Raw genomic sequence first — 24,565 nt, forward strand, 5'->3', positions numbered from 1 at the left:
TGTCTGTCTGTCTGTCTGTCTGTCTGTCTGTCTCACCCTGGACCTGGTGTCTGTCTGTCTGTCTGTCTGTCTGTCTGTCTGTCTGTCTGTCTGTCTGTCTGTCTGTCTGTCTGTCTGTCTGTCTGTCCTTTTCTGAATAACAGTAGACCAGGTTAATGTAATAATTGGGGTGTGTGGATCCAGAGGAGTGTCTGAGTGTGTGTGTGTGTGTGTGTGTGTGTGTGTGTGTGTGTGTGTGTGTGTGTGTGTGTGTGTGTGTGTGTGTGTGTGTGTGTGTGTGTGTGTGTGTGTGTGTGTGTGTGTGTGTGTATAAACCAGGGTAATAATTGGGGTGTGTGGAACCAGAGGAGTTCATCAAGTTCATATTTATATCAAAAACCAGCTTTTTACATTAGCATGTGACGTTCAGAACTAGCATACCCACCACAAACTTCCGGTGAATTTACTAAATTACTCACGATAAACGTTCACAAAAAACATAACAATTATTTTAAGAATTATAGATACAGAACTCCTCTATGCACTCGATATGTCCGATTTTAAAATAGCTTTTCGGTGAAAGCACATTTTACAATATTCTCAGCTGATAGCCCAGCCATCACGGCTAGCCATTTAGACACCGACCAAGTTTAGCCCTGACCAAAATCAGATTTACTATTAGAAAAGTTTGATTACCTTTGATGTTCTTCGTCAGAATGCACTCCCAGGACTTCTACTTCAATAACAAATGTTGGTTTGGTCCAAAATAATCCATAGTTATGTCCAACAGCGGCGTTTTGTTCGTGCGTTCTAGACACTATCCGAATGGGAAATAAGGGTCGTGCGCATGGCGCATTTCGTGACAAAAGATTCATAAATATTTCATTACCGTACTTCGAAGCATGTCAACCGCTGTTTAAAATCAATTTTTATGCCATTTTTCTCGTAAAAAAGCGATAATATTCTGACCGGGAATCTGCGTTTCGGTAAATAGAGGGAAAAACAGAAAGACGGGGGCGGCCAGTGCACACGCCTAAGCCCACTGTCCCCTCATCGGCCATTTGACAAACGCGATAATGTGTTTCAGCCAGGGCTTTGAATTACGTCATTCAGCTTTTTCCCGGGCTCTGAGAGCCCATTGGAGCCGTAGGAAGTGTCACGTAACAGCAGAGATCCTTTGTAATGGATAGAGATGACAAAGAAGGCCAAGAAATGGTCAGACAGGGTACTTCCTGTACAGAATCTTCTCAGGTTTTGGCCTGCCAAATGAGTTCTGTTATACTCACAGACACCATTCAAACAGTTTTAGAAACTTTGGAGTGTTTTCTATCCAAAGCTAATAATTATATCCATATTCTAGTTTCTGGGCAGGAGTAATAATCAGATAAAATCGGGTACGTTTTTTATCCAGCCGTGAAAATACTGCCCCCTAGCCCTAACAGGTTAAACCAGGGTAATAATTGTGTTTTCCAGACTCGGTGGGCTGTGTGGACCCAGAGGAGTGTCTGAGTGTGTGTGTTTGTGTATAAACCAGGGTAATAATTGGGGTGTGTGGACCCAGAGGAGGTGTGTGTGTGTGTGTGTGTGTGTGTGTGTGTGTGTGTGTGTGTGTGTGTGTGTGTGTGTGTGTGTGTGTGTGTGTGTGTGTGTGTGTGTGTGTGTGTGTGTGTGTGTATAATACCCAGTATAAACCAGGGTAATAATTGGGGTGTGTGGATCCAGAGTGTCTGAGCGTGTGTGTGTGTGTGTATAATACCCAGTATAAACCAGGGTAATAATTGGGGTGTGTGGACCCAGAGTAGTGTTTGAGGTGTGTGTGTGTGTGTGTGTGTGTGTGTGTGTGTGTGTGTGTGTGTGTGTGTATAATACCCAGTATAAACCAGGGTAATAATTGTGTTTTCCAGACTCGGTGGGCTGTGTGGATGCAGAGGAGTGTCTGAGCGTGTGTGGAGCGGAAGTGGGCTGCTCCAACATCGCCTTCCCCAAACTGGTCATCGAACTCATGCCCAGCGGTGAGTGGGTGGTGTAGAATGTCTCTGGGTGGTGTAGAATGTCTCTGGGTTGTGTAGAATGTATCCTTCATATTTCTGGGTGGTGTACAATGTCTCTGGGTGGTGTAGAATGTATCCGTCATATCTCTGGGTGGTGTAGAATGTCTCTGGGTGGTAAGGAATGTCTCTGGGTGGTGTAGAATGACTCTGGGTGGTGTAGAATGTCTCTGGGTGGTGTGGAATGTCTCCTTCATATCTCTGGGTGGTGTAGAATGTCTCTGGGTGGTGTAGAATGTCTCTGGGTTGTGTAGAATGTATCCGTCATATCTCTGGGTGGTGTAGAATGTCTCTGGGTGGTGTAGAATGTCTTTGGGTGGTGTAGAATGTCTTTGGGTGGTGTAGAATGTCTCTGGGTGGTGTAGAATGTATAAGGGTGGTGTAGAATGTATCCTTCATATTTCTGGGTGGTGTAGAATGACTCTGGGTGGTGTAGAATGTCTCTGGGTGGTGTAGAATGTATCCGTCATATCTCTGGGTGGTGTAGAATGTCTAGGGGTGGTGAAGAATGTCTCTGGGTGGTGTAGAATGTCTCTGGGTGGTGTAGAATGTCTCTGGGTGGTGTAGAATGACTCTGGGTGGTGTAGAATGTCTCTGGGTTGTGTAGAATGTATCCTTCATATTTCTGGGTGGTGTAGAATGTCTCTGGGTGGTGTAGAATGTATCCGTCATATCTCTGGGTGGTGTAGAATGTCTCTGGGTGGTAAGGAATGTCTCTGGGTGGTGTAGAATGACTCTGGGTGGTGTAGAATGTCTCTGGGTGGTGTGGAATGTCTCCTTCATATCTCTGGGTGGTGTAGAATGTCTCTGGGTGGTGTAGAATGTCTCTGGGTTGTGTAGAATGTATCCGTCATATCTCTGGGTGGTGTAGAATGTCTCTGGGTGGTGTAGAATGTCTTTGGGTGGTGTAGAATGTCTCTGGGTGGTGTAGAATGTATAAGGGTGGTGTAGAATGTATCCTTCATATTTCTGGGTGGTGTAGAATGACTCTGGGTGGTGTAGAATGTCTCTGGGTGGTGTAGAATGTATCCGTCATATCTCTGGGTGGTGTAGAATGTCTAGGGGTGGTGAAGAATGTCTCTGGGTGGTGTAGAATGTCTCTGGGTGGTGTAGAATGACTCTGGGTGGTTCTGGGTGGTGTAGAATGTCTCTGGGTGGTGTAGAATGTCTCCTTCATACCTCTGGGTGGTGTAGAATATCTCTGGGTGGTGTAGAATGTCTCTGGGTGGTGTAGAATGTATCCGTCATATCTCTGGGTGGTGTAGAATGTCTCTGGGTGGTGTAGAATGTCTCTGGGAGGTGTAGAATGTATCCGTCATATCTCTGGGTGGTGTAGAATGTCTCTGGGTGGTGTAGAATGTATCTGGGTGGTGTAGAATGTATCCTTCATGTCTCTGGGTGGTGTAGAATGTATCCTTCATATCTCTGGGTGGGGTAAAATGAATCCGTCATATCTCTGGGTGGTGTAGAATGTATCCGTTATGTCTCTGGGTGGTGTTGAATGTATCCTTCATATCTCTGGGTGGGGTAAAATGAATCCGTCATATCTCTGGGTGGTGTAGAATGTCTCTGGGTGGTGTAGAATTTCTCTGGGTGGTGTAGAATGTCTCCTTCATATCTCTGGGTGGTGTGGAATGTCTCCTTCATATCTCTGGGTGGTGTAGAATGTATCCGTCATATCTCTGGGTGGTTTAGAATGTATCCGTCATATCTCTGGGTGGTGTAGAATGTCTCTGGGTGGTGTAGAATGACTCTGGGTGGTGTAGAATGTATCCTTCATATCTCTGGGTGGTGTAGAATGTATCCGTCATGTCTCTGGGTGGTGTAGAATGTCTCTGGGTGGTGTAGAATGTATCCTTCATATCTCTGGGTGGTGTAGAATGTATCCTTCATGTCTCTGGGTGGTGTAGAATGTATCCTTCATATCTCTGGGTGGTGTAGAATGTATCCTTCATATCTGTGGGTGGTGTAGAATGTTTCTGGGTGGTGTAGAATGTATCCGTCATATCTCTGGGTTGTGTAGAATGTATCCGTCATGTCTCTGGGTGGTGTAGAATGTCTCTGGGTGGTGTAGAATGTATCCTTCATGTCTCAGGGTGGTGTAAAATGTCTCCTTCATGTCTCTGGGTGGTGTAGATTGTATCTGGGTGGTGTAGAATGTATCCGTCATGTCTCTGGGTGGTGTAGAATGTCTCTGGGTGGTGTAGAATGTCTCTGGGTGGTGTAGAATGTATCCGTCATATCTCTTGGTGGTGTAGAATGTATCCTTCATGTCTCTGGGTGGTGTAGAATGTATCCTTCATATCTCTGGATGGTGTAGAATGTATCCGTCATGTCTCTGGGTGGTGTAGAATGTATCCTTCATATCTCTGGGTGGTGTAGAATGTATCCGTCATATCTCTGGGTGGTGTAGAATGTCTCTGGGTGGTGTAGAATCTATCCTTCATGTCTCTGGGTGGTGTAGAATCTATCCTTCATGTCTCTGGGTGGTGTAGAATGTATCCGTCATATCTCTGGGTGGTGTAGATATATCCTTCATATCTCTGGGTGGTGTAGAATGTATCCTTCATATCTCTGGGTGGTGTAGAATGTATCCGTCATATCTCTGGGTGGTGTAGAATGTCTCTGGGTGGTGTAGAATTTCTCTGGGTGGTGTAGAATGTCTCCTTCATATCTCTGGGTGGTGTAGAATGTCTCCTTCATATCTCTGGGTGGTGTAGAATGTATCCGTCATATCTCTGGGTGGTGTAGAATGTCTCTGGGTGGTGTAGAATGTATCCTTCATATCTCTGGGTGGTGTAGAATGTATCCGTCATATCTCTGGGTGGTGTAGAATGTCTCTGGGTGGTGTAGAATGTATCCTTCATATCTCTGGGTGGTGTAGAATGTATCCTTCATGTCTCTGGGTGGTGTAGAATGTATCCTTCATATCTCTGGGTGGTGTAGAATGTATCCGTCATATCTCTGGGTGGTGTAGAATGTCTCTGGGTTGTGTAGAATGTATCCGTCATATCTCTGGGTGGTGCAGAATGTATCCGTCATGTCTCTGGGTGGTGTAGAATGTCTCTGGGTGGTGTTAGAATGTATCCTTCATGTCTCAGGGTGGTGTAAAATGTCTCCTTCATGTCTCTGGGTGGTGTAGAATGTCTCTGGGTGGTGTATAATGTATCCGTCATGTCTCTGGGTGGTATAGAATGTCTCTGGGTGGTGTAAAATATCTCTGGGTGGTGTAGAATGTATCCGCCATGTCTCTGGGTGGTGTAGAATGTCTCTGGGTGGTGTAGAATGTATCCTTCATGTCTCAGGGTGGTGTAAAATGTGTCCTTCATGTCTCTGGGTGGTGTAGAATGTATCTGTCATGTCTCTGGGTGGTGTGGAATGTCTCTGGGTGGTGTAGAATGTATCTGTCATTTCTCTGGGTGGTGTAGAATGTATCCTTCATGTCTCTGGGTGGTGTTGAATGTATCCGTCATATCTCTGGGTGGTGTAGAATGTATCCGTCATGTCTCTGAGTGGTGTAGAATGTATCCTTCATATCTCTGGGTGGTGTAGAATGTATCCGTCATATCTCTGGGTGGTGTTGAATGTCTCTGGGTGGTGTAGAATGTATCCTTCATGTCTCTGTGTGGTGTAGAATGTATCCGTCATGTCTCTGGGTGGTGTAGAATGTATCTGTCATGTCTCTGGGTGGTGTAGAATGTATCCTTCATATCTCTGGGTGGTGTAGAATGTATCCTTCATATCTCTGGGTGGTGTAGAATGTATCCTTCATATCTCTGGGTCGTGTAGAATGTATCCTTCATATCTCTGGGTGCTGTAGAATGTATCCGTCATATCTCTGGGTGGTGTAGAATGTATCCTTTATGTCTCTGGGTGGTGTAGAATGTATCCTTCTTATCTCTGGGTGGTGTAGATTGTATCCTTCATGTCTCTTGGTGGTGTAGAATGTATCCTTCATGTCTCTGGGTGGTGTAGAATGTATCCTTCATGTCTCTGGGTGGTGTAGAATGTCTCTGGGTGGTGTAAAATGTCTCTGGGTGGTGTAGAATGTATCCTTCATGTCTCTGGGTGGTGTAGAATCTATCCGTCATGTCTCTGGGTGGTGTATAATGTATCCTTCATATCTCTGGGTGGTGTAGAATGTATCCGTCATGTCTCTGGGTGGTGTAGAATGTATCCTTCATATCTCTGGGTGGTGTAGAATGTATCCTTCATATCTCTGGGTGGTGTAGAATGTATCCGTCATATCTCTGGGTGGTGTAGAATGTATCCTTCATGTCTCTGGGTGGTGTAGAATGTATCCTTCATATCTCTGGGTGGTGTAGATTGTATCCTTCATGTCTCTTGGTGGTGTAGAATGTATCCTTCATGTCTCTGGGTGGTGTAGAATGTATCCTTCATGTCTCTGGGTGGTGTAGAATGTCTCTGGGTGGTGTAAAATGTCTCTGGGTGGTGTAGAATGTATCCTTCATGTCTCTGGGTGGTGTAGAATGTATCCTTCATATCTCTGGGTGGTGTAGAATGTATCCGTCATGTCTCTGGGTGGTGTAGAATGTATCCTTCATATCTCTGGGTGGTGTAGAATGTATCCTTCATATCTCTGGGTGGTGTAGAATGAATCCGTCATATCTCTGGGTGGTGTAGAATGTATCCTTCATGTCTCTGGGTGGTGTAGAATGTATCCTTCTTATCTCTGGGTGGTGTAGAATGTATCCGTCATATCTCTGGGTGGTGTAGAATGTATCCATCATATCTCTGGGTGGTGTAGAATGTTTCCATCATGTCTCTGGGTGGTGTAGAATGTATATTATATTATTTTATACTGCAGTTAGAAGTGAATCAGCTCCTATGGTTTTATACTGCAGTTAGTAGTGAATCTAGTGAATCAGCTCCTAAGGTTTTATACTGCAGTTAGAAGTGAATCAAGTGAATCAGCTCCTATGGTTTTATACAGCAGTTAGAAGTGAATCAAGTGAATCAGCTCATATGGTTTTATTCTGTAGTTAGAAGTGAATCAAGCCAATCAGCGCCTATGGCTTTATACTGCAGTTAGAAGTGAATCAAGTGAATCAGCTCCTATGGTTTTATACTGCAGTTAGAAGTGAATCAAGTGAATCAGCTCCTATGGTTTTATACTGCAATTAGAAGTGAATCAAGTGCATGAGCTCCTATGGTTTTATACTGCAGTTAGAAGGAATCAAGTGAATCAGTTCCTATGGTTTATACTTCAGTTAGAAGGAATCAAGTGAATCAGCTCCTATGGTTTTATACTGCAGTTAGAAGTGAATCAAGTGAATCAGCTCCTATGTTTTTATTTTGCAGTTAGAAGTGAATCAAGTGAATCAGCTCCTATGGTTTTATACAGCAGTTAGAAGTGAATCAAGTGAATCAGCTCCTGTGGTTTTATACTGCAGTTAGAAGGAATCAAGTGAATCAGCTCCTATGGTTTTTCACTGCAGTTAGAAGTGAATCAAGTGAATCAGCTCCTATGGTGGTGTTGGCTTGAATTGGAATAGACAATACCCTGGAGTTGGCTTGAACTGGAATAGACAATACCCTGCGGTTGGCTTGAACTGGAATAGACAATACCCTGGGGTTGGCTTGAACTGGAATAGACAATTCCATGGGGTTGGCTTGAACTGGAATAGACAATACAATGGGGTTGGCTTGAACTGGAATAGACAATTCCATGGGGTTGGCTTGAACTGGAATAGACAATACCGTGGGGTTGGCTTGAACTGGAATAGACAATACCATGGGGTTGGTTTGAACTGGAATAGACAATACCATGGGGTTGGCTTGAACTGGAATAGACAATACCGTGGGGTTGGCTTGAACTGGAATAGACAACCTACCGTGCCCAGGTTGGCTTGAACTGGCAATCCACGACAATACCATGGGGTTGCGCTTGCACCACTGCGAATAGACACCACTACCACCTGGGGTTGGCTTGAACTGGAATAGACAATACCGTGGGGTTGGCTTGAACTGGAATAGACAATACCATGGGGTTGGCTTGAACTGGAATAGACAATACCGTGGGGTTGGCTTGAACTGGAATAGACAATACCGTGAGGTTGGCTTGAACTGGAATAGACACCAGATAGACTAGAACTGAACCATTAGTCCGATGCCTTGAATGAGGACGCGGGTTAAAACGAGTCAGTCAGGGTTAGTACCGGTTTGCAGGAAGAGACTGACATCCCATAATTCCCGTAGTACCTATTGGATATTCCTGTCCGGGGTGCAAGCCGTCCCTTTATAAGGAAATGAGGACGTTCCCAAAATAAGTGGACATTTTTTCAACGGAATCCAACGCTCTTCCGTGTGTGTGTGTGTGTGTGTGTGTGTGTGTGTGTGTGTGTGTGTGTGTGTGTGTGTGTGTGTGTGTGTGTGTGTGTGTGTGTGTGTGTGTGTGTGTGTGTGTGTGTGTGTGTGTGTGTGTGTGTGTGTGCGCGCGCGTGCGTGCGTGCGTGCGTGCGTGCGTGCGTGCGTAGGTCTGCGGGGGCTGATGATAGCAGTGATGATGGCGGATCTGATGTCATCGTTGACCTCCATCTTCAACTCGTCCTCCACGCTCTTCACCATGGACATCTGGAAGGTGTACCGCACCCACGCCTCAGAACGGGAGCTGCTATTGGTCGGCAGGTCAGTCACTCACACAGTCTATTGGTCGGCAGGTCAGTCTATTGGTCAGCAGGTCAGTCTATTGGTCGGCAGGCCAGTCTATTGGTCAGCAGGTCAGTCTATTGGTCAGCAGGTCAGTCTATTGGTGGCAGGTCAGTCTATTGGTCGGCAGGTCAGTCTATTGGTCGGCAGGTCAGTCTATTGGTCGACTGGTTAGACATTGGTTCTATTCTTAAAGAGATGATGTCATTGTATTTGGTTCCTAAATCTCCACGTGTGTGTGTGTGTGTGTGTGTGTGTGTGTGTGTGTGTGTGTGTGTGTGTGTGTGTGTGTGTGTGTAGGATAGTAACAGTGATTCTGGTGGTGATAAGCGTGGCGTGGATTCCAATCCTGCAGTCGGCCAATAGCGGACAGCTCTACGTTTACATCCAATCGGTGACCAGTTACCTGGCTCCACCCGTTACCGCTGTCTTCTCATTGGCTATCTTCTGGACCAGAACCAACGAACAGGTAACAATACACTTTAGTCCAAAACGAATCCATGACTCTTGGTTCTATAGTATAGTTATATAGTTAGGGTTATATACTGGTGTGATCAGAGGGTTCTATAGTATAGTTATATAGTTAGGGTTATATACTGGTGTGATCAGAGGGTTCTATAGTTAGTTATATAGTTAGGGTTATATACTGGTGTGATCAGAGGGTTCTATAGTATAGTTAGTTATATAGTTAGGGTTATATACTGGTGTGATCAGAGGGTTCTATAGTATAGTTAGTTATATAGTTAGGGTTATATACTGGTGTGATCAGAGGGTTCTATAGTATAGTTAGTTATATAGTTAGGGTTATATACTGGTGTGATCAGAGGGTTCTATAGTATAGTTATATAGTTAGGGTTATATACTGGTGTGATCAGAGGGTTCTATAGTTAGTTATATAGTTAGGATTATATACTGGTGTGATCAGAGGGTTCTATAGTTAGTTATATAGTTAGGGTTATATACTGGTGTGATCAGAGGGTTCTATAGTATAGTTATATAGTTAGGGTTATATACTGGTGTGATCAGAGGGTTCTATAGTATAGTTAGTTATATAGTTAGGGTTATATACTGGTGTGATCAGAGGGTTGTATAGTATAGTTATATAGTTAGGGTTATATACTGGTGTGATCAGAGGGTTCTATAGTTAGTTATATAGTTAGGGTTATATACTGGTGTGATCAGAGGGTTCTATAGTATAGTTATATAGTTAGGGTTATATACTGGTGTGATCAGAGGGTTCTATAGTTAGTTATATAGTTAGGGTTATATACTGGTGTGATCAGAGGGTTCTATAGTATAGTTAGTTATATAGTTAGGGTTATATACTGGTGTGATCAGAGGGTTCTATAGTATAGTTAGTTATATAGTTAGGGTTATATACTGGTGTGATCAGAGGGTTCTATAGTTAGTTATATAGTTAGGGTTATATACTGGTGTGATCAGAGGGTTCTATAGTATAGTTAGTTATATAGTTAGGGTTATATACTGGTGTGATCAGAGGGTTCTATAGTATAGTTAGTTATATAGTTAGGGTTATATACTGGTGTGATCAGAGGGTTCTATAGTATAGTTATATAGTTAGGGTTATATACTGGTGTGATCAGAGGGTTCTATAGTTAGTTATATAGTTAGGGTTATATACTGGTGTGATCAGAGGGTTCTATAGTATAGTTAGTTATATAGTTAGGGTTATATACTGGTGAGATCAGAGGGTTCTATAGTATAGTTAGTTATATAGTTAGGGTTATATACTGGTGTGATCAGAGGGTTCTATAGTTAGTTATATAGTTAGGGTTATATACTGGTGTGATCAGAGGGTTCTATAGTATAGTTAGTTACATAGTTAGGGTTATATACTGGTGTGATCAGAGGGTTCTATAGTATAGTTAGTTATATAGTTAGGGTTATATACTGGTGTGATCAGAGGGTTCTATAGTATAGTTATATAGTTAGGGTTATATACTGGTGTGATCAGAGGGTTCTATAGTATAGTTATATAGTTAGGGTTATATACTGGTGTGATCAGAGGGTTCTATAGTATAGTTAGTTATATAGTTAGGGTTATATACTGGTGTGATCAGAGGGTTCTATAGTATAGTTATATAGTTAGGGTTATATACTGGTGTGATCAGAGGGTTCTATGGTTAGTTATATAGTTAGGGTTATATACTGGTGTGATCAGAGGGTTCTATAGTATAGTTATATAGTTAGGGTTATATACTGGTGTGATCAGAGGGTTCTATAGTTAGTTATATAGTTAGGGTTATATACTGGTGTGAACAGAGGGTTCTATAGTATAGTTAGTTATATAGTTAGGGTTATATACTGGTGTGATCAGAGGGTTCTATAGTTAGTTAGTTAGTTAGTTATATAGTTAGGGTTATATACTGGTGTGATCAGAGGGTTCTATAGTATAGTTATATAGTTAGGGTTATATACTGGTGTGATCAGAGGGTTCTATAGTTAGTTATATAGTTAGGGTTATATACTGGTGTGATCAGAGGGTTCTATAGTTTAGTTAGTTATATAGTTAGGGTTATATACTGGTGTGATCAGAGGGTTCTATAGTATAGTTAGTTATATAGTTAGGGTTATATTCTGGTGTGATCAGAGGGTTCTATAGTTAGTTATATAGTTAGGGTTATATACTGGTGTGATCAGAGGGTTCTATAGTAAAGTTATATAGTTAGGGTTATATACTGGTGTGATCAGAGGGTTCTATAGTTAGTTATATAGTTAGGGTTATATACTGGTGTGAACAGAGGGTTCTATAGTATAGTTAGTTATATAGTTAGGGTTATATACTGGTGTGATCAGAGGGTTCTATAGTTAGTTAGTTAGTTATATAGTTAGGGTTATATACTGGTGTGATCAGAGGGTTCTATAGTATAGTTATATAGTTAGGGTTATATACTGGTGTGATCAGAGGGTTCTATAGTTAGTTATATAGTTAGGGTTATATACTGGTGTGATCAGAGGGTTCTATAGTATAGTTAGTTATATAGTTAGGGTTATATACTGGTGTGATCAGAGGGTTCTATAGTATAGTTAGTTATATAGTTAGGGTTATATACTGGTGTGATCAGAGGGTTCTATAGTATAGTTAGTTATATAGTTAGGGTTATTATACTGGTGTGATCAGAGGGTTCTATAGTATAGTTATATAGTTAGGGTTATATACTGGTGTGATCAGAGGGTTCTATAGTATAGTTATATAGTTAGGGTTATATACTGGTGTGATCAGAGGGTTCTATAGTATAGTTAGTTATATAGTTAGCGTTATATACTGGTGTGATCAGAGGGTTCTATAGTTAGTTATATAGTTAGGGTTATATACTGGTGTGAACAGAGGGTTCTATAGTATAGTTATATAGTTAGGGTTATATACTGGTGTGATCAGAGGGTTCTATAGTTAGTTATATAGTTAGGGTTATATACTGGTGTGAACAGAGGGTTCTATAGTATAGTTAGTTATATAGTTAGGGTTATATACTGGTGTGATCAGAGGGTTCTATAGGTAGTTAGTGAGTTATATAGTTAGGGTTATATACTGGTGTGATCAGAGGGTTCTATAGTATAGTTATATAGTTAGGGTTATATACTGGTGTGATCAGAGGGTTCTATAGTTAGTTATATAGTTAGGGTTATATACTGGTGTGATCAGAGGGTTCTATAGTATAGTTAGTTATATAGTTAGGGTTATATACTGGTGTGATCAGAGGGTTCTATAGTATAGTTAGTTATATAGTTAGGGTTATATACTGGTGTGATCAGAGGGTTCTATAGTTAGTTATATAGTTAGGGTTATATACTGGTGTGAACAGATGGTTCTATAGTTAGTTAGTCAGTTATATAGTTAGGGTTATATACTGGTTTGATCAGAGGGTTTTATTGTTAGTTATATAGTTAGGGTTAAATACTTGTGTGATCAGAGGGTTCTATAGTATAGTTAGTTATATAGTTAGGGTTATATACTGGTGTGATCAGAGGGTTCTATAGTATAGTTATATAGTTAGGGTTATATACTGGTGTGATCAGAGGGTTCTATAGTATACTTATATAGTTAGGGTTATATACTGGTGTGATCAGAGGGTTCTATAGTATAGTTAGTTATATAGTTAGGATTATATACTGGTGTGATCAGGGGGTTCTATAGTTAGTTATATAGTTAGGGTTATATACTGGTGTGATCAGAGGGTTCTATAGTATAGTTATATAGTTAGGGTTATATACTGGTGTGATCAGAGGGTTCTATAGTATAGTTAGTTATATAGTTAGGGTTATATACTGGTGTTATCAGAGTGTTCTGTAGTATAGTTATATAGTTAGGGTTATATACTGGTGTGATCAGAGGGTTCTATAGTATAGTTATATAGTTAGGGTTATATACTGGTGTGATCAGAGGGTTCTATAGTATAGTTATATAGTTAGGGTTATATACTGGTGTGATCAGAGGGTTCTATAGTATAGTTATATAGTTAGGGTTATATACTGGTGTGATCAGAGGGTTCTATAGTATAGTTATATAGTTAGGGTTATATACTGGTGTGATCAGAGGGTTCTATAGTATAGTTAGTTATATAGTTAGGGTTATATACTGGTGTGATCAGAGGGTTCTATAGTTAGTTATATAGTTAGGGTTATATACTGGTGTGATCAGAGGGTTCTATAGTATAGTTATATAGTTAGGGTTATATACTGGTGTGATCAGAGGGTTCTATAGTATAGTTAGTTATATAGTTAGGGTTATATACTGGTGTGATCAGAGGGTTCTATAGTTAGTTATATAGTTAGGGTTATATACTGGTGTGATCAGAGGGTTCTATAGTATAGTTATATAGTTAGGGTTATATACTGGTGTGATCAGAGGGTTCTATAGTTAGTTATATAGTTAGGGTTATATACTGGTGTGATCAGAGGGTTCTATAGTTAGTTATATAGTTAGGGTTATATACTGGTGTGATCAGAGGGTTCTATAGTGTAGTTATATAGTTAGGGTTATATACTGGTGTGATCAGAGGGTTCTATAGTTAGTTATATAGTTAGGGTTATATACTGGTGTGATCAGAGGGTTCTATAGTTAGTTATATAGTTAGGGTTATATACTGGTGTGATCAGAGGGTTCTATAGTATAGTTAGTTATATAGTTAGGGGTATATACTGGTGTGATCAGAGGGTTCTATAGTTAGTTATATAGTTAGAGTTATATACTGGTGTGATCAGAGGGTTCTATAGTATAGTTAGTTATATAGTTAGGGTTATATACTGGTGTGATCAGAGGGTTCTATAGTATAGTTAGTTATATAGTTAGGATTATATACTGGTGTGATCAGAGGGTTCTATAGTATAGTTATATAGTTAGGGTTATATACTGGTGTGATCAGAGGGTTCTATAGTATAGTTATATAGTTAGGGTTATATACTGGTGTGATCAGAGGGTTCTATAGTTAGTTATATAGTTAGGGTTATATACTGGTGTGATCAGAGGGTTCTATAGTATAGTTAGTTATATAGTTAGGGTTATATACTGGTGTGAACAGAGGGTTCTATAGTATAGTTAGTTATATAGTTAGGGTTATATACTGGTTTGATCAGAGGGTTCTATAGTATAGTTAGTTATATAGTTAGGGTTATATACTGGTGTGATCAGAGGGTTCTATAGTTAGTTATATAGTTAGAGTTATATACTGGTGTGATCAGAGGGTTCTATAGTATAGTTAGTTATATAGTTAGGGTTATATACTGGTGTGATCAGAGGGTTCTATAGTATAGTTAGTTATATAGTTAGGGTTATATACTGGTGTGATCAGAGGGTTCTATAGTATAGTTATATAGTTAGGGTTATATACTGGTGTGATCAGAGGGTTCTATAGTATAGTTATATAGTTAGGGTTATATACTGGTGTGATCAGAGGGTTCTATAGTTAGTTATATAGTTAGGGTTATATACTGGTGTGATCAGAGGGTTCTATAGTATAGTTAGTTATATAGTTAGGGTTATATACTGGTGTGAACAGAGGGTTCTATAGTATAGTTAGTTATATAGTTAGGGTTATATACTGGTGTGATCAGAGGGTTCTATAGTTAGTTATATAGTTAGGGTTATATACTGGTGTGAACAGAGGGTTCTATAGTATAGTTATATAGTTAGGGTTATATACTGGTGTGATCAGAGGGTTCTATAGTTAGTTATATAGTTAGGGTTATATACTGGTGTGATCAGAGGGTTATATAGTTAGGGTTATATACTGGTGTGATCAGAGGGTTCTATAGTTAGTTATATAGTTAGGGTTATATACTGGTGTGAACAGAGGGTTCTATAGTTAGTTAGTTAGTTATATAGTTAGGGTTATATACTGGTGTGATCAGAGGGTTTTATTGTTAGTTATATAGTTAGGGTTATATACTGGTGTGATCAGAGGGTTCTATAGTATAGTTAGTTATATAGTTAGGGTTATATACTGGTGTGATCAGAGGGTTCTATAGTATAGTTATATAATTAGGGTTATATACTGGTGTGATCAGAGGGTTCTATAGTATAGTTAGTTATATAGTTAGGGTTATATACTGGTGTGATCAGAGGGTTCTATAGTATAGTTAGTTATATAGTTAGGGTTATATACTGGTGTGATCAGAGGGTTCTATAGTTAGTTATATAGTTAGGGTTATATACTGGTGTGATCAGAGGGTTCTATAGTATAGTTATATAGTTAGGGTTATATACTGGTGTGATCAGAGGGTTCTATAGTATAGTTAGTTATATAGTTAGGGTTATATACTGGTGTGATCAGAGGGTTCTATAGTTAGTTATATAGTTAGGGTTATATACTGGTGTGATCAGAGGGTTCTATAGTGTAGTTATATAGTTAGGGTTATATACTGGTGTGATCAGAGGGTTCTATAGTATAGTTATATAGTTAGGGTTATATACTGGTGTGATCAGAGGGTTCTATAGTTAGTTATATAGTAAGGGTTATATACTGGTGTGATCAGAGGGTTCTATAGTTAGTTATATAGTTAGGGTTATATACTGGTGTGATCAGAGGGTTCTATAGTGTAGTTATATAGTTAGGGTTATATACTGGTGTGATCAGAGGGTTCTATAGTTAGTTATATAGTTAGGGTTATATACTGGTGTGATCAGAGGGTTCTATAGTTAGTTATATAGTTAGGGTTATATACTGGTGTGATCAGAGGGTTCTATAGTATAGTTAGTTATATAGTTAGGGGTATATACTGGTGTGATCAGAGGGTTCTATAGTTAGTTATATAGTTAGAGTTATATACTGGTGTGATCAGAGGGTTCTATAGTATAGTTAGTTATATAGTTAGGGTTATATACTGGTGTGATCAGAGGGTTCTATAGTTAGTTATATAGTTAGGGTTATATACTGGTGTGATCAGAGGGTTCTATAGTATAGTTAGTTATATAGTTAGGGTTATATACTGGTGTGAACAGAGGGTTCTATAGTATAGTTAGTTATATAGTTAGGGTTATATACTGGTGTGATCAGAGGGTTCTATAGTTAGTTAGTTATATAGTTAGGGTTATATACTGGTGTTATCAGAGGGTTCTATAGTATAGTTATATAGTTAGGGTTATATACTGGTGTGATCAGAGGGTTCTATAGTTAGTTATATAGTTAGGGTTATATACTGGTGTGATCAGAGGGTTCTATAGTATAGTTAGTTATATAGTTAGGGTTATATACTGGTGTGATCAGAGGGTTCTATAGTTAGTTAGTTAGTTAGTTAGTTATATAGTTAGGGTTATATACTGGTGTGATCTGAGGGTTCTATAGTATAGTTATATAGTTAGGGTTATATACTGGTGTGATCAGAGGGTTCTATAGTATAGTTATATAGTTAGGGTTATATACTGGTGTGATCAGAGGGTTCTATAGTATAGTTATATAGTTAGGGTTATATACTGGTGTGATCAGAGGGTTCTATAGTATAGTTAGTTATATAGTTAGGGTTATATACTGGTGTGATCAGAGGGTTCTATAGTATAGTTAGTTAAATAGTTAGGGTTATATACTGGTGTGATCAGAGGGTTCTATAGTATAGTTAGTTATATAGTTAGGGTTATATACTGGTGTGTTCAGAGGGTTCTATAGTTAGTTATATAGTTAGGGTTATATACTGGTGTGATCAGAGGGTTCTATAGTATAGTTATATAGTTACGGTTATATACTGGTGTGATCAGAGGGTTCTATAGTATAGTTATATAGTTAGGGTTATATACTGGTGTGATCAGAGGGTTCTATAGTATAGTTATATAGTTAGGGTTATATACTGGTGTGATCAGAGGGTTCTGTAGTATAGTATAGTTATATAGTTAGGGTTATATACTGGTGTGATCAGAGGGTTCTATAGTTAGTTATATAGTTCGGGTTATATACTGGTGTGATCAGAGGGTTCTATAGTATAGTTAGTTTTATAGTTAGGGTTATATACTGGTATGATCAGAGGGTTCTATAGTATAGTTATATAGTTAGGGTTATATACTGGTGTGATCAGAGGGTTCTATAGTATAGTTAGTTATATAGTTAGGGTTATATACTGGTGTGATCAGAGGGTTCTATAGTTAGTTATATAGTTAGGGTTATATACTGGTGTGATCAGAGGGTTCTATAGTATAGTTATATAGTTAGGGTTATATACTGGTGTGATCAGAGGGTTCTATAGTATAGTTATATAGTTAGGGTTATATACTGGTGTGATCAGAGGGTTCTATAGTATAGTTATATAGTTAGGGTTATATACTGGTGTGATCAGAGGGTTCTGTAGTATAGTATAGTTATATAGTCAGGGTTATATACTGGTGTGATCAGAGGGTTCTATAGTTAGTTATATAGTTAGGGTTATATACTGGTGTGATCAGAGGGTTCTATAGTATAGTTAGTTATATAGTTAGGGTTATATACTGGTGTTATCAGAGTGTTCTGTAGTATAGTTATATAGTTAGGGTTATATACTGGTGTGATCAGAGGGTTCTATAGTATAGTTATATAGTTAGGATTATATACTGGTGTGATCAGAGGGTTCTATAGTTAGTTATATAGTTAGGGTTATATACTGGTGTGATCAGAGGGTTCTATAGTATAGTTATATAGTTAGGGTTTTATACTGGTGTGATCAGAGGGTTCTATAGTATAGTTAGTTATATAGTTAGGGTTATATACTGGTGTGATCAGAGGGTTCTATAGTATAGTTATATAGTTAGGGTTATATACTGGTGTGATCAGAGGGTTCTATAGTTAGTTATATATTTAGGGTTATATACTGGTGTGATCAGAGGGTTCTATAGTATAGTTAGTTATATAGTTAGGGTTATATACTGGTGTGATCAGAGGGTTCTATAGTATAGTTAGTTATATAGTTAGGGTTATATACTGGTGTGATCAGAGGGTTCTATAGTATAGTTATATAGTTAGGGTTATATACTGGTGTGATCAGAGGGTTCTATGGTTAGTTATATAGTTAGGGTTATATACTGGTGTGATCAGAGGGTTCTATAGAATAGTTATATAGTTAGGGTTATATACTGGTGTGATCAGAGGGTTCTATAGTTAGTTATATAGTTAGGGTTATATACTGGTGTGAACAGAGGGTTCTATAGTATAGTTAGTTATATAGTTAGGGTTATATACTGGTGTGATCAGAGGGTTCTATAGTTAGTTAGTTAGTTAGTTATATAGTTAGGGTTATATACTGGTGTGATCAGAGGGTTCTATAGTATAGTTATATAGTTAGGGTTATATACTGGTGTGATCAGAGGGTTCTATAGTTAGTTATATAGTTATGGTTATATACTGGTGTGAACAGAGGGTTCTATAGTATAGTTAGTTATATAGTTAGGGTTATATACTGGTGTGATCAGAGGGTTCTATAGTTAGTTAGTTAGTTAGTTAGTTATATAGTTAGGGTTATATACTGGTGTGATCAGAGGGTTCTATAGTATAGTTATATAGTTAGGGTTATATACTGGTGTGATCAGAGGGTTCTATAGTTAGTTATATAGTTAGGGTTATATACTGGTGTGATCAGAGGGTTCTATAGTATTGTTAGTTATATAGTTAGGGTTATATACTGGTGTGATCAGAGGGTTCTATAGTTAGTTATATAGTTAGGGTTATATACTGGTGTGAACAGAGGGTTCTATAGTATAGTTAGTTATAAAGTTAGGGTTATATACTGGTGTGATCAGAGGATTCTATAGTTAGTTAGTTAGTTATATAGTTAGGGTTATATACTGGTGTGATCAGAGGGTTCTATAGTATAGTTATATAGTTAGGGTTATATACTGGTGTGATCAGAGGGTTCTATTGTTAGTTACATAGTTAGGGTTATATACTGGTGTGATCAGAGGGTTCTATAGTTAGTTATATAGTTAGGGTTATATACTGGTGTGATCAGAGGGTTCTATAGTATAGTTAGTTATATAGTTAGGGTTATATACTGGTGTGATCAGAGGGTTCTATAGTATAGTTAGTTATATAGTTAGGGTTATATACTGGTGTGATCAGAGGGTTCTATAGTATAGTTATATAGTTAGGGTTATATACTGGTGTGATCAGAGGGTTCTATAGTATAGTTAGCTATAGTTAGGGTTATATACTGGTGTGATCAGAGGGTTCTAGTAGTTAGTTATATAGTTAGGGTTATATACTGGTGTGATCAGAGGGTTCTATAGTATAGTTAGTTATATAGTTAGGGTTATATACTGGTGTGATCAGAGGGTTCTATAGTATAGTTAGTTATATAGTTAGGGTTATATACTGGTGTGATCAGAGGGTTCTAGTAGTAGTAGTTATATAGTTAGGGTTATATACTGGTGTGATCAGAGGGTTCTATAGTTAGTTATATAGTTATGGTTATATACTGGTGTGATCAGAGGGTTCTATAGTATAGTTAGTTATATAGTTAGGGTTATATACTGGTGTGATCAGAGGGTTCTATAGTATAGTTAGTTATATAGTTAGGGTTATATACTGGTGTGATCAGAGGGTTCTATAGTATAGTTAGTTATATAGTTAGGGTTATATACTGGTGTGATCAGAGGGTTCTATAGTATAGTTATATAGTTAGGGTTATATACTGGTGTGATCAGAGGGTTCTATATTATAGTTAGTTATTTAGTTAGGGTTATATACTGGTGTGATCAGAGGGTTCTATAGTATTGTTAGTTATATAGTTAGGGTTATATACTGGTGTGATCAGAGGGTTCTATAGTTAGTTATATAGTTAGGGTTATATACTGGTGTGAACAGAGGGTTCTATAGTATAGTTAGTTATATAGTTAGGGTTATATACTGGTGTGATCAGAGGATTCTATAGTTAGTTAGTTAGTTATATAGTTAGGGTTATATACTGGTGTGATCACAGGGTTCTATAGTATAGTTATATAGTTAGGGTTATATACTGGTGTGATCAGAGGGTTCTATTGTTAGTTATATAGTTAGGGTTATATACTGGTGTGATCAAAGGGTTCTATAGTATAGTTAGTTATATAGTTAGGGTTATATACTGGTGTGATCAGAGGGTTCTATAGTATAGTTATATAGTTAGGGTTATATACTGGTGTGATCAGAGGGTTCTATAGTATAGTTAGTTATATAGTTAGGGTTATATACTGGTGTGATCAGAGGGTTCTATAGTTAGTTATATAGTTAGGGTTATATACTGGTGTGATCAGAGGGTTCTATAGTATAGTTATATAGTTAGGGTTATATACTGGTGTGATCAGAGGGTTCTATAGTATAGTTAGTTATATAGTTAGGGTTATATACTGGTGTGATCAGAGGGTTCTATAGTTAGTTATATAGTTAGGGTTATATACTGGTGTGATCAGAGGGTTCTATAGTATAGTTAGTTATATAGTTAGGGTTATATACTGGTGTGATCAGAGGGTTCTATAGTATAGTTATATAGTTAGGGTTATATACTGGTGTGATCAGAGGGTTCTATAGTTAGTTATATAGTTAGGATTATATACTGGTGTGATCAGGGGGTTCTATAGTTAGTTATATAGTTAGGGTTATATACTGGTGTGATCAGAGGGTTCTATAGTATAGTTATATAGTTAGGGTTATATACTGGTGTGATCAGAGGGTTCTATAGTATAGTTATATAGTTAGGGTTATATACTGGTGTGATCAGAGGGTTCTATAGTATAGTTATATAGTTAGGGTTATATACTGGTGTGATCAGAGGGTTCTGTAGTATAGTATAGTTATATAGTTAGGGTTATATACTGGTGTGATCAGAGGGTTCTATAGTATAGTTAGTTATATAGTTAGGGTTATATACTGGTGTGATCAGAGGGTTCTATAGTATAGTTATATAGTTATGGTTATATACTGGTGTGATCAGAGGGTTCTATAGTATAGTTATATAGTTATGGTTATATACTGGTGTGATCAGAGGGTTCTATAGTATAGTTATATAGTTAGGGTTATATACTGGTGTGATCAGAGGGTTCTATAGTATAGTTAGTTATATAGTTAGGGTTATATACTGGTGTTATCAGAGTGTTCTGTAGTATAGTTATATAGTTAGGGTTATATACTGGTGTGATCAGAGGGTTCTATAGTATAGTTATATAGTTAGGGTTATATACTGGTGTGATCAGAGGGTTCTATAGTATAGTTATATAGTTAGGGTTATATACTGGTGTGATCAGAGGGTTCTATAGTATAGTTATATAGTTAGGGTTATATACTGGTGTGATCAGAGGGTTCTATAGTATAGTTATATAGTTAGGGTTATATACTGGTGTGATCAGAGGGTTCTATAGTATAGTTAGTTATATAGTTAGGGTTATATACTGGTGTGATCAGAGGGTTCTATAGTTAGTTATATAGTTAGGGTTATATACTGGTGTGATCAGAGGGTTCTATAGTATAGTTATATAGTTAGGGTTATATACTGGTGTGATCAGAGGGTTCTATAGTATAGTTATATAGTTAGGGTTATATACTGGTGTGATCAGAGGGTTCTATAGTATAGTTATATAGTTAGGGTTATATACTGGTGTGATCAGAGGGTTCTGTAGTATAGTATAGTTATATAGTTAGGGTTATATACTGGTGTGATCAGAGGGTTCTATAGTTAGTTATATAGTTAGGGTTATATACTGGTGTGATCAGAGGGTTCTATAGTATAGTTAGTTATATAGTTAGGGTTATATACTGGTGTTATCAGAGTGTTCTGTAGTATAGTTATATAGTTAGGGTTATATACTGGTGTGATCAGAGGGTTCTATAGTATAGTTATATAGTTAGGATTATATACTGGTGTGATCAGAGGGTTCTATAGTTAGTTATATAGTTAGGGTTATATACTGGTGTGATCAGAGGGTTCTATAGTTAGTTATATAGTTAGGGTTATATACTGGTGTGATCAGAGGGTTCTATAGTATAGTTAGTTATATAGTTAGGGTTATATACTGGTGTGATCAGAGGGTTCTATAGTATAGTTAGTTATATAGTTAGGGTTATATACCGGTGTGATCAGAGGGTTCTATAGTATAGTTATATAGTTAGGGTTATATACTGGTGTGATCAGAGGGTTCTATAGTTAGTTATATAGTTAGGGTTATATACTGGTGTGATCAGAGGGTTCTATAGTATAGTTAGTTATATAGTTAGGGTTATATACTGGTGTGATCAGAGGGTTCTATAGTATAGTTAGTTATATAGTTAGGGTTATATACCGGTGTGATCAGAGGGTTCTATAGTATAGTTATATAGTTAGGGTTATATACTGGTGTGATCAGAGGGTTCTATTGTTAGTTTTATAGTTAGGGTTATATACTGGTGTGAACAGAGGGTTCTATAGTATAGTTAGTTATATAGTTAGGGTTATATACTGGTGTGATCAGAGGGTTCTATAGTTAGTTAGTTAGTTAGTTATATAGTTAGGGTTATATACTGGTGTGATCAGAGGGTTCTATAGTATAGTTATATAGTTAGGGTTATATACTGGTGTGATCAGAGGGTTCTATAGTTAGTTATATAGTTATGGTTATATACTGGTGTGAACAGAGGGTTCTATAGTATAGTTAGTTATATAGTTAGGGTTATATACTGGTGTGATCAGAGGGTTCTATAGTTAGTTAGTTAGTTAGTTATATAGTTAGGGTTATATACTGGTGTGATCAGAGGGTTCTATAGTATAGTTATATAGTTAGGGTTATATACTGGTGTGATCAGAGGGTTCTATAGTTAGTTATATAGTTAGGGTTATATACTGGTGTGATCAGAGGGTTCTATAGTATTGTTAGTTATATAGTTAGGGTTATATACTGGTGTGATCAGAGGGTTCTATAGTTAGTTATATAGTTAGGGTTATATACTGGTGTGATCAGAGGGTTCTATAGTATAGTTAGTTATATAGTTAGGGTTATATACTGGTGTGATCAGAGGGTTCTATAGTATAGTTAGTTATATAGTTAGGGTTATATACTGGTGTGATCAGAGGGTTCTATAGTTAGTTATATAGTTAGGGTTATATACTGGTGTGATCAGAGGGTTCTATAGTATAGTTATATAGTTAGGGTTATATACTGGTGTGATCAGAGGGTTCTATAGTTAGTTATATAGTTAGGGTTATATACTGGTGTGATCAGAGGGTTCTATAGTATAGTTAGTTATATAGTTAGGGTTATATACTGGTGTGATCAGAGGGTTCTATAGTATAGTTATATAGTTAGGGTTATATACTGGTGTGATCAGAGGGTTCTATATTATAGTTAGTTATTTAGTTAGGGTTATATACTGGTGTGATCAGACGGTTCTATAGTATTGTTAGTTATATAGTTAGGGTTATATACTGGTGTGATCAGAGGGTTCTATAGTTAGTTATATAGTTAGGGTTATATACTGGTGTGAACAGAGGGTTCTATAGTATAGTTAGTTATATAGTTAGGGTTATATACTGGTGTGATCAGAGGATTCTATAGTTAGTTAGTTAGTTATATAGTTAGGGTTATATACTGGTGTGATCACAGGGTTCTATAGTATAGTTATATAGTTAGGGTTATATACTGGTGTGATCAGAGGGTTCTATTGTTAGTTATATAGTTAGGGTTATATACTGGTGTGATCAGAGGGTTCTATAGTATAGTTAGTTATATAGTTAGGGTTATATACTGGTGTGATCAGAGGGTTCTATAGTATAGTTATATAGTTAGGGTTATATACTGGTGTGATCAGAGGGTTCTATAGTATAGTTAGTTATATAGTTAGGGTTATATACTGGTGTGATCAGAGGGTTCTATAGTTAGTTATATAGTTAGGGTTATATACTGGTGTGATCAGAGGGTTCTATAGTATAGTTATATAGTTAGGGTTATATACTGGTGTGATCAGAGGGTTCTATAGTATAGTTAGTTATATAGTTAGGGTTATATACTGGTGTGATCAGAGGGTTCTATAGTATAGTTAGTTATATAGTTAGGGTTATATACTGGTGTGATCAGAGGGTTCTATAGTTAGTTATATAGTTAGGGTTATATACTGGTGTGATCAGAGGGTTCTATAGTATAGTTATATAGTTAGGGTTATATACTGGTGTGATCAGAGGGTTCTATAGTATAGTTAGTTATATAGTTAGGGTTATATACTGGTGTGATCAGAGGGTTCTATAGTTAGTTATATAGTTAGGGTTATATACTGGTGTGATCAGAGGGTTCTATAGTATAGTTAGTTATATAGTTAGGGTTATATACTGGTGTGATCAGAGGGTTCTATAGTATAGTTATATAGTTAGGGTTATATACTGGTGTGATCAGAGGGTTCTATAGTTAGTTATATAGTTAGGATTATATACTGGTGTGATCAGGGGGTTCTATAGTTAGTTAT

General features: G+C 37.7%; 1 protein-coding gene across 1 annotated transcript in view; it reads left to right on the forward strand.

Moving 5' to 3' along the window:
- Window positions 1–24,565, forward strand: part of LOC106596553 (sodium/mannose cotransporter SLC5A10) — a 326,022-nt gene that overhangs the window by 42,854 nt on the left and 258,603 nt on the right. Inside the window, 3 exon segments of the mRNA XM_045712524.2 lie at window positions 1,884–1,991; window positions 8,525–8,675; window positions 8,997–9,165. Of these exon segments, the coding sequence (XP_045568480.1) occupies window positions 1,884–1,991; window positions 8,525–8,675; window positions 8,997–9,165 (428 nt within the window).

The sequence above is a fragment of the Salmo salar genome, chromosome 02 (assembly GCF_965601325.2).
Source record: "Salmo salar chromosome 02, fSalSal1, whole genome shotgun sequence".
Lineage (NCBI taxonomy): Eukaryota > Metazoa > Chordata > Actinopteri > Salmoniformes > Salmonidae > Salmo > Salmo salar.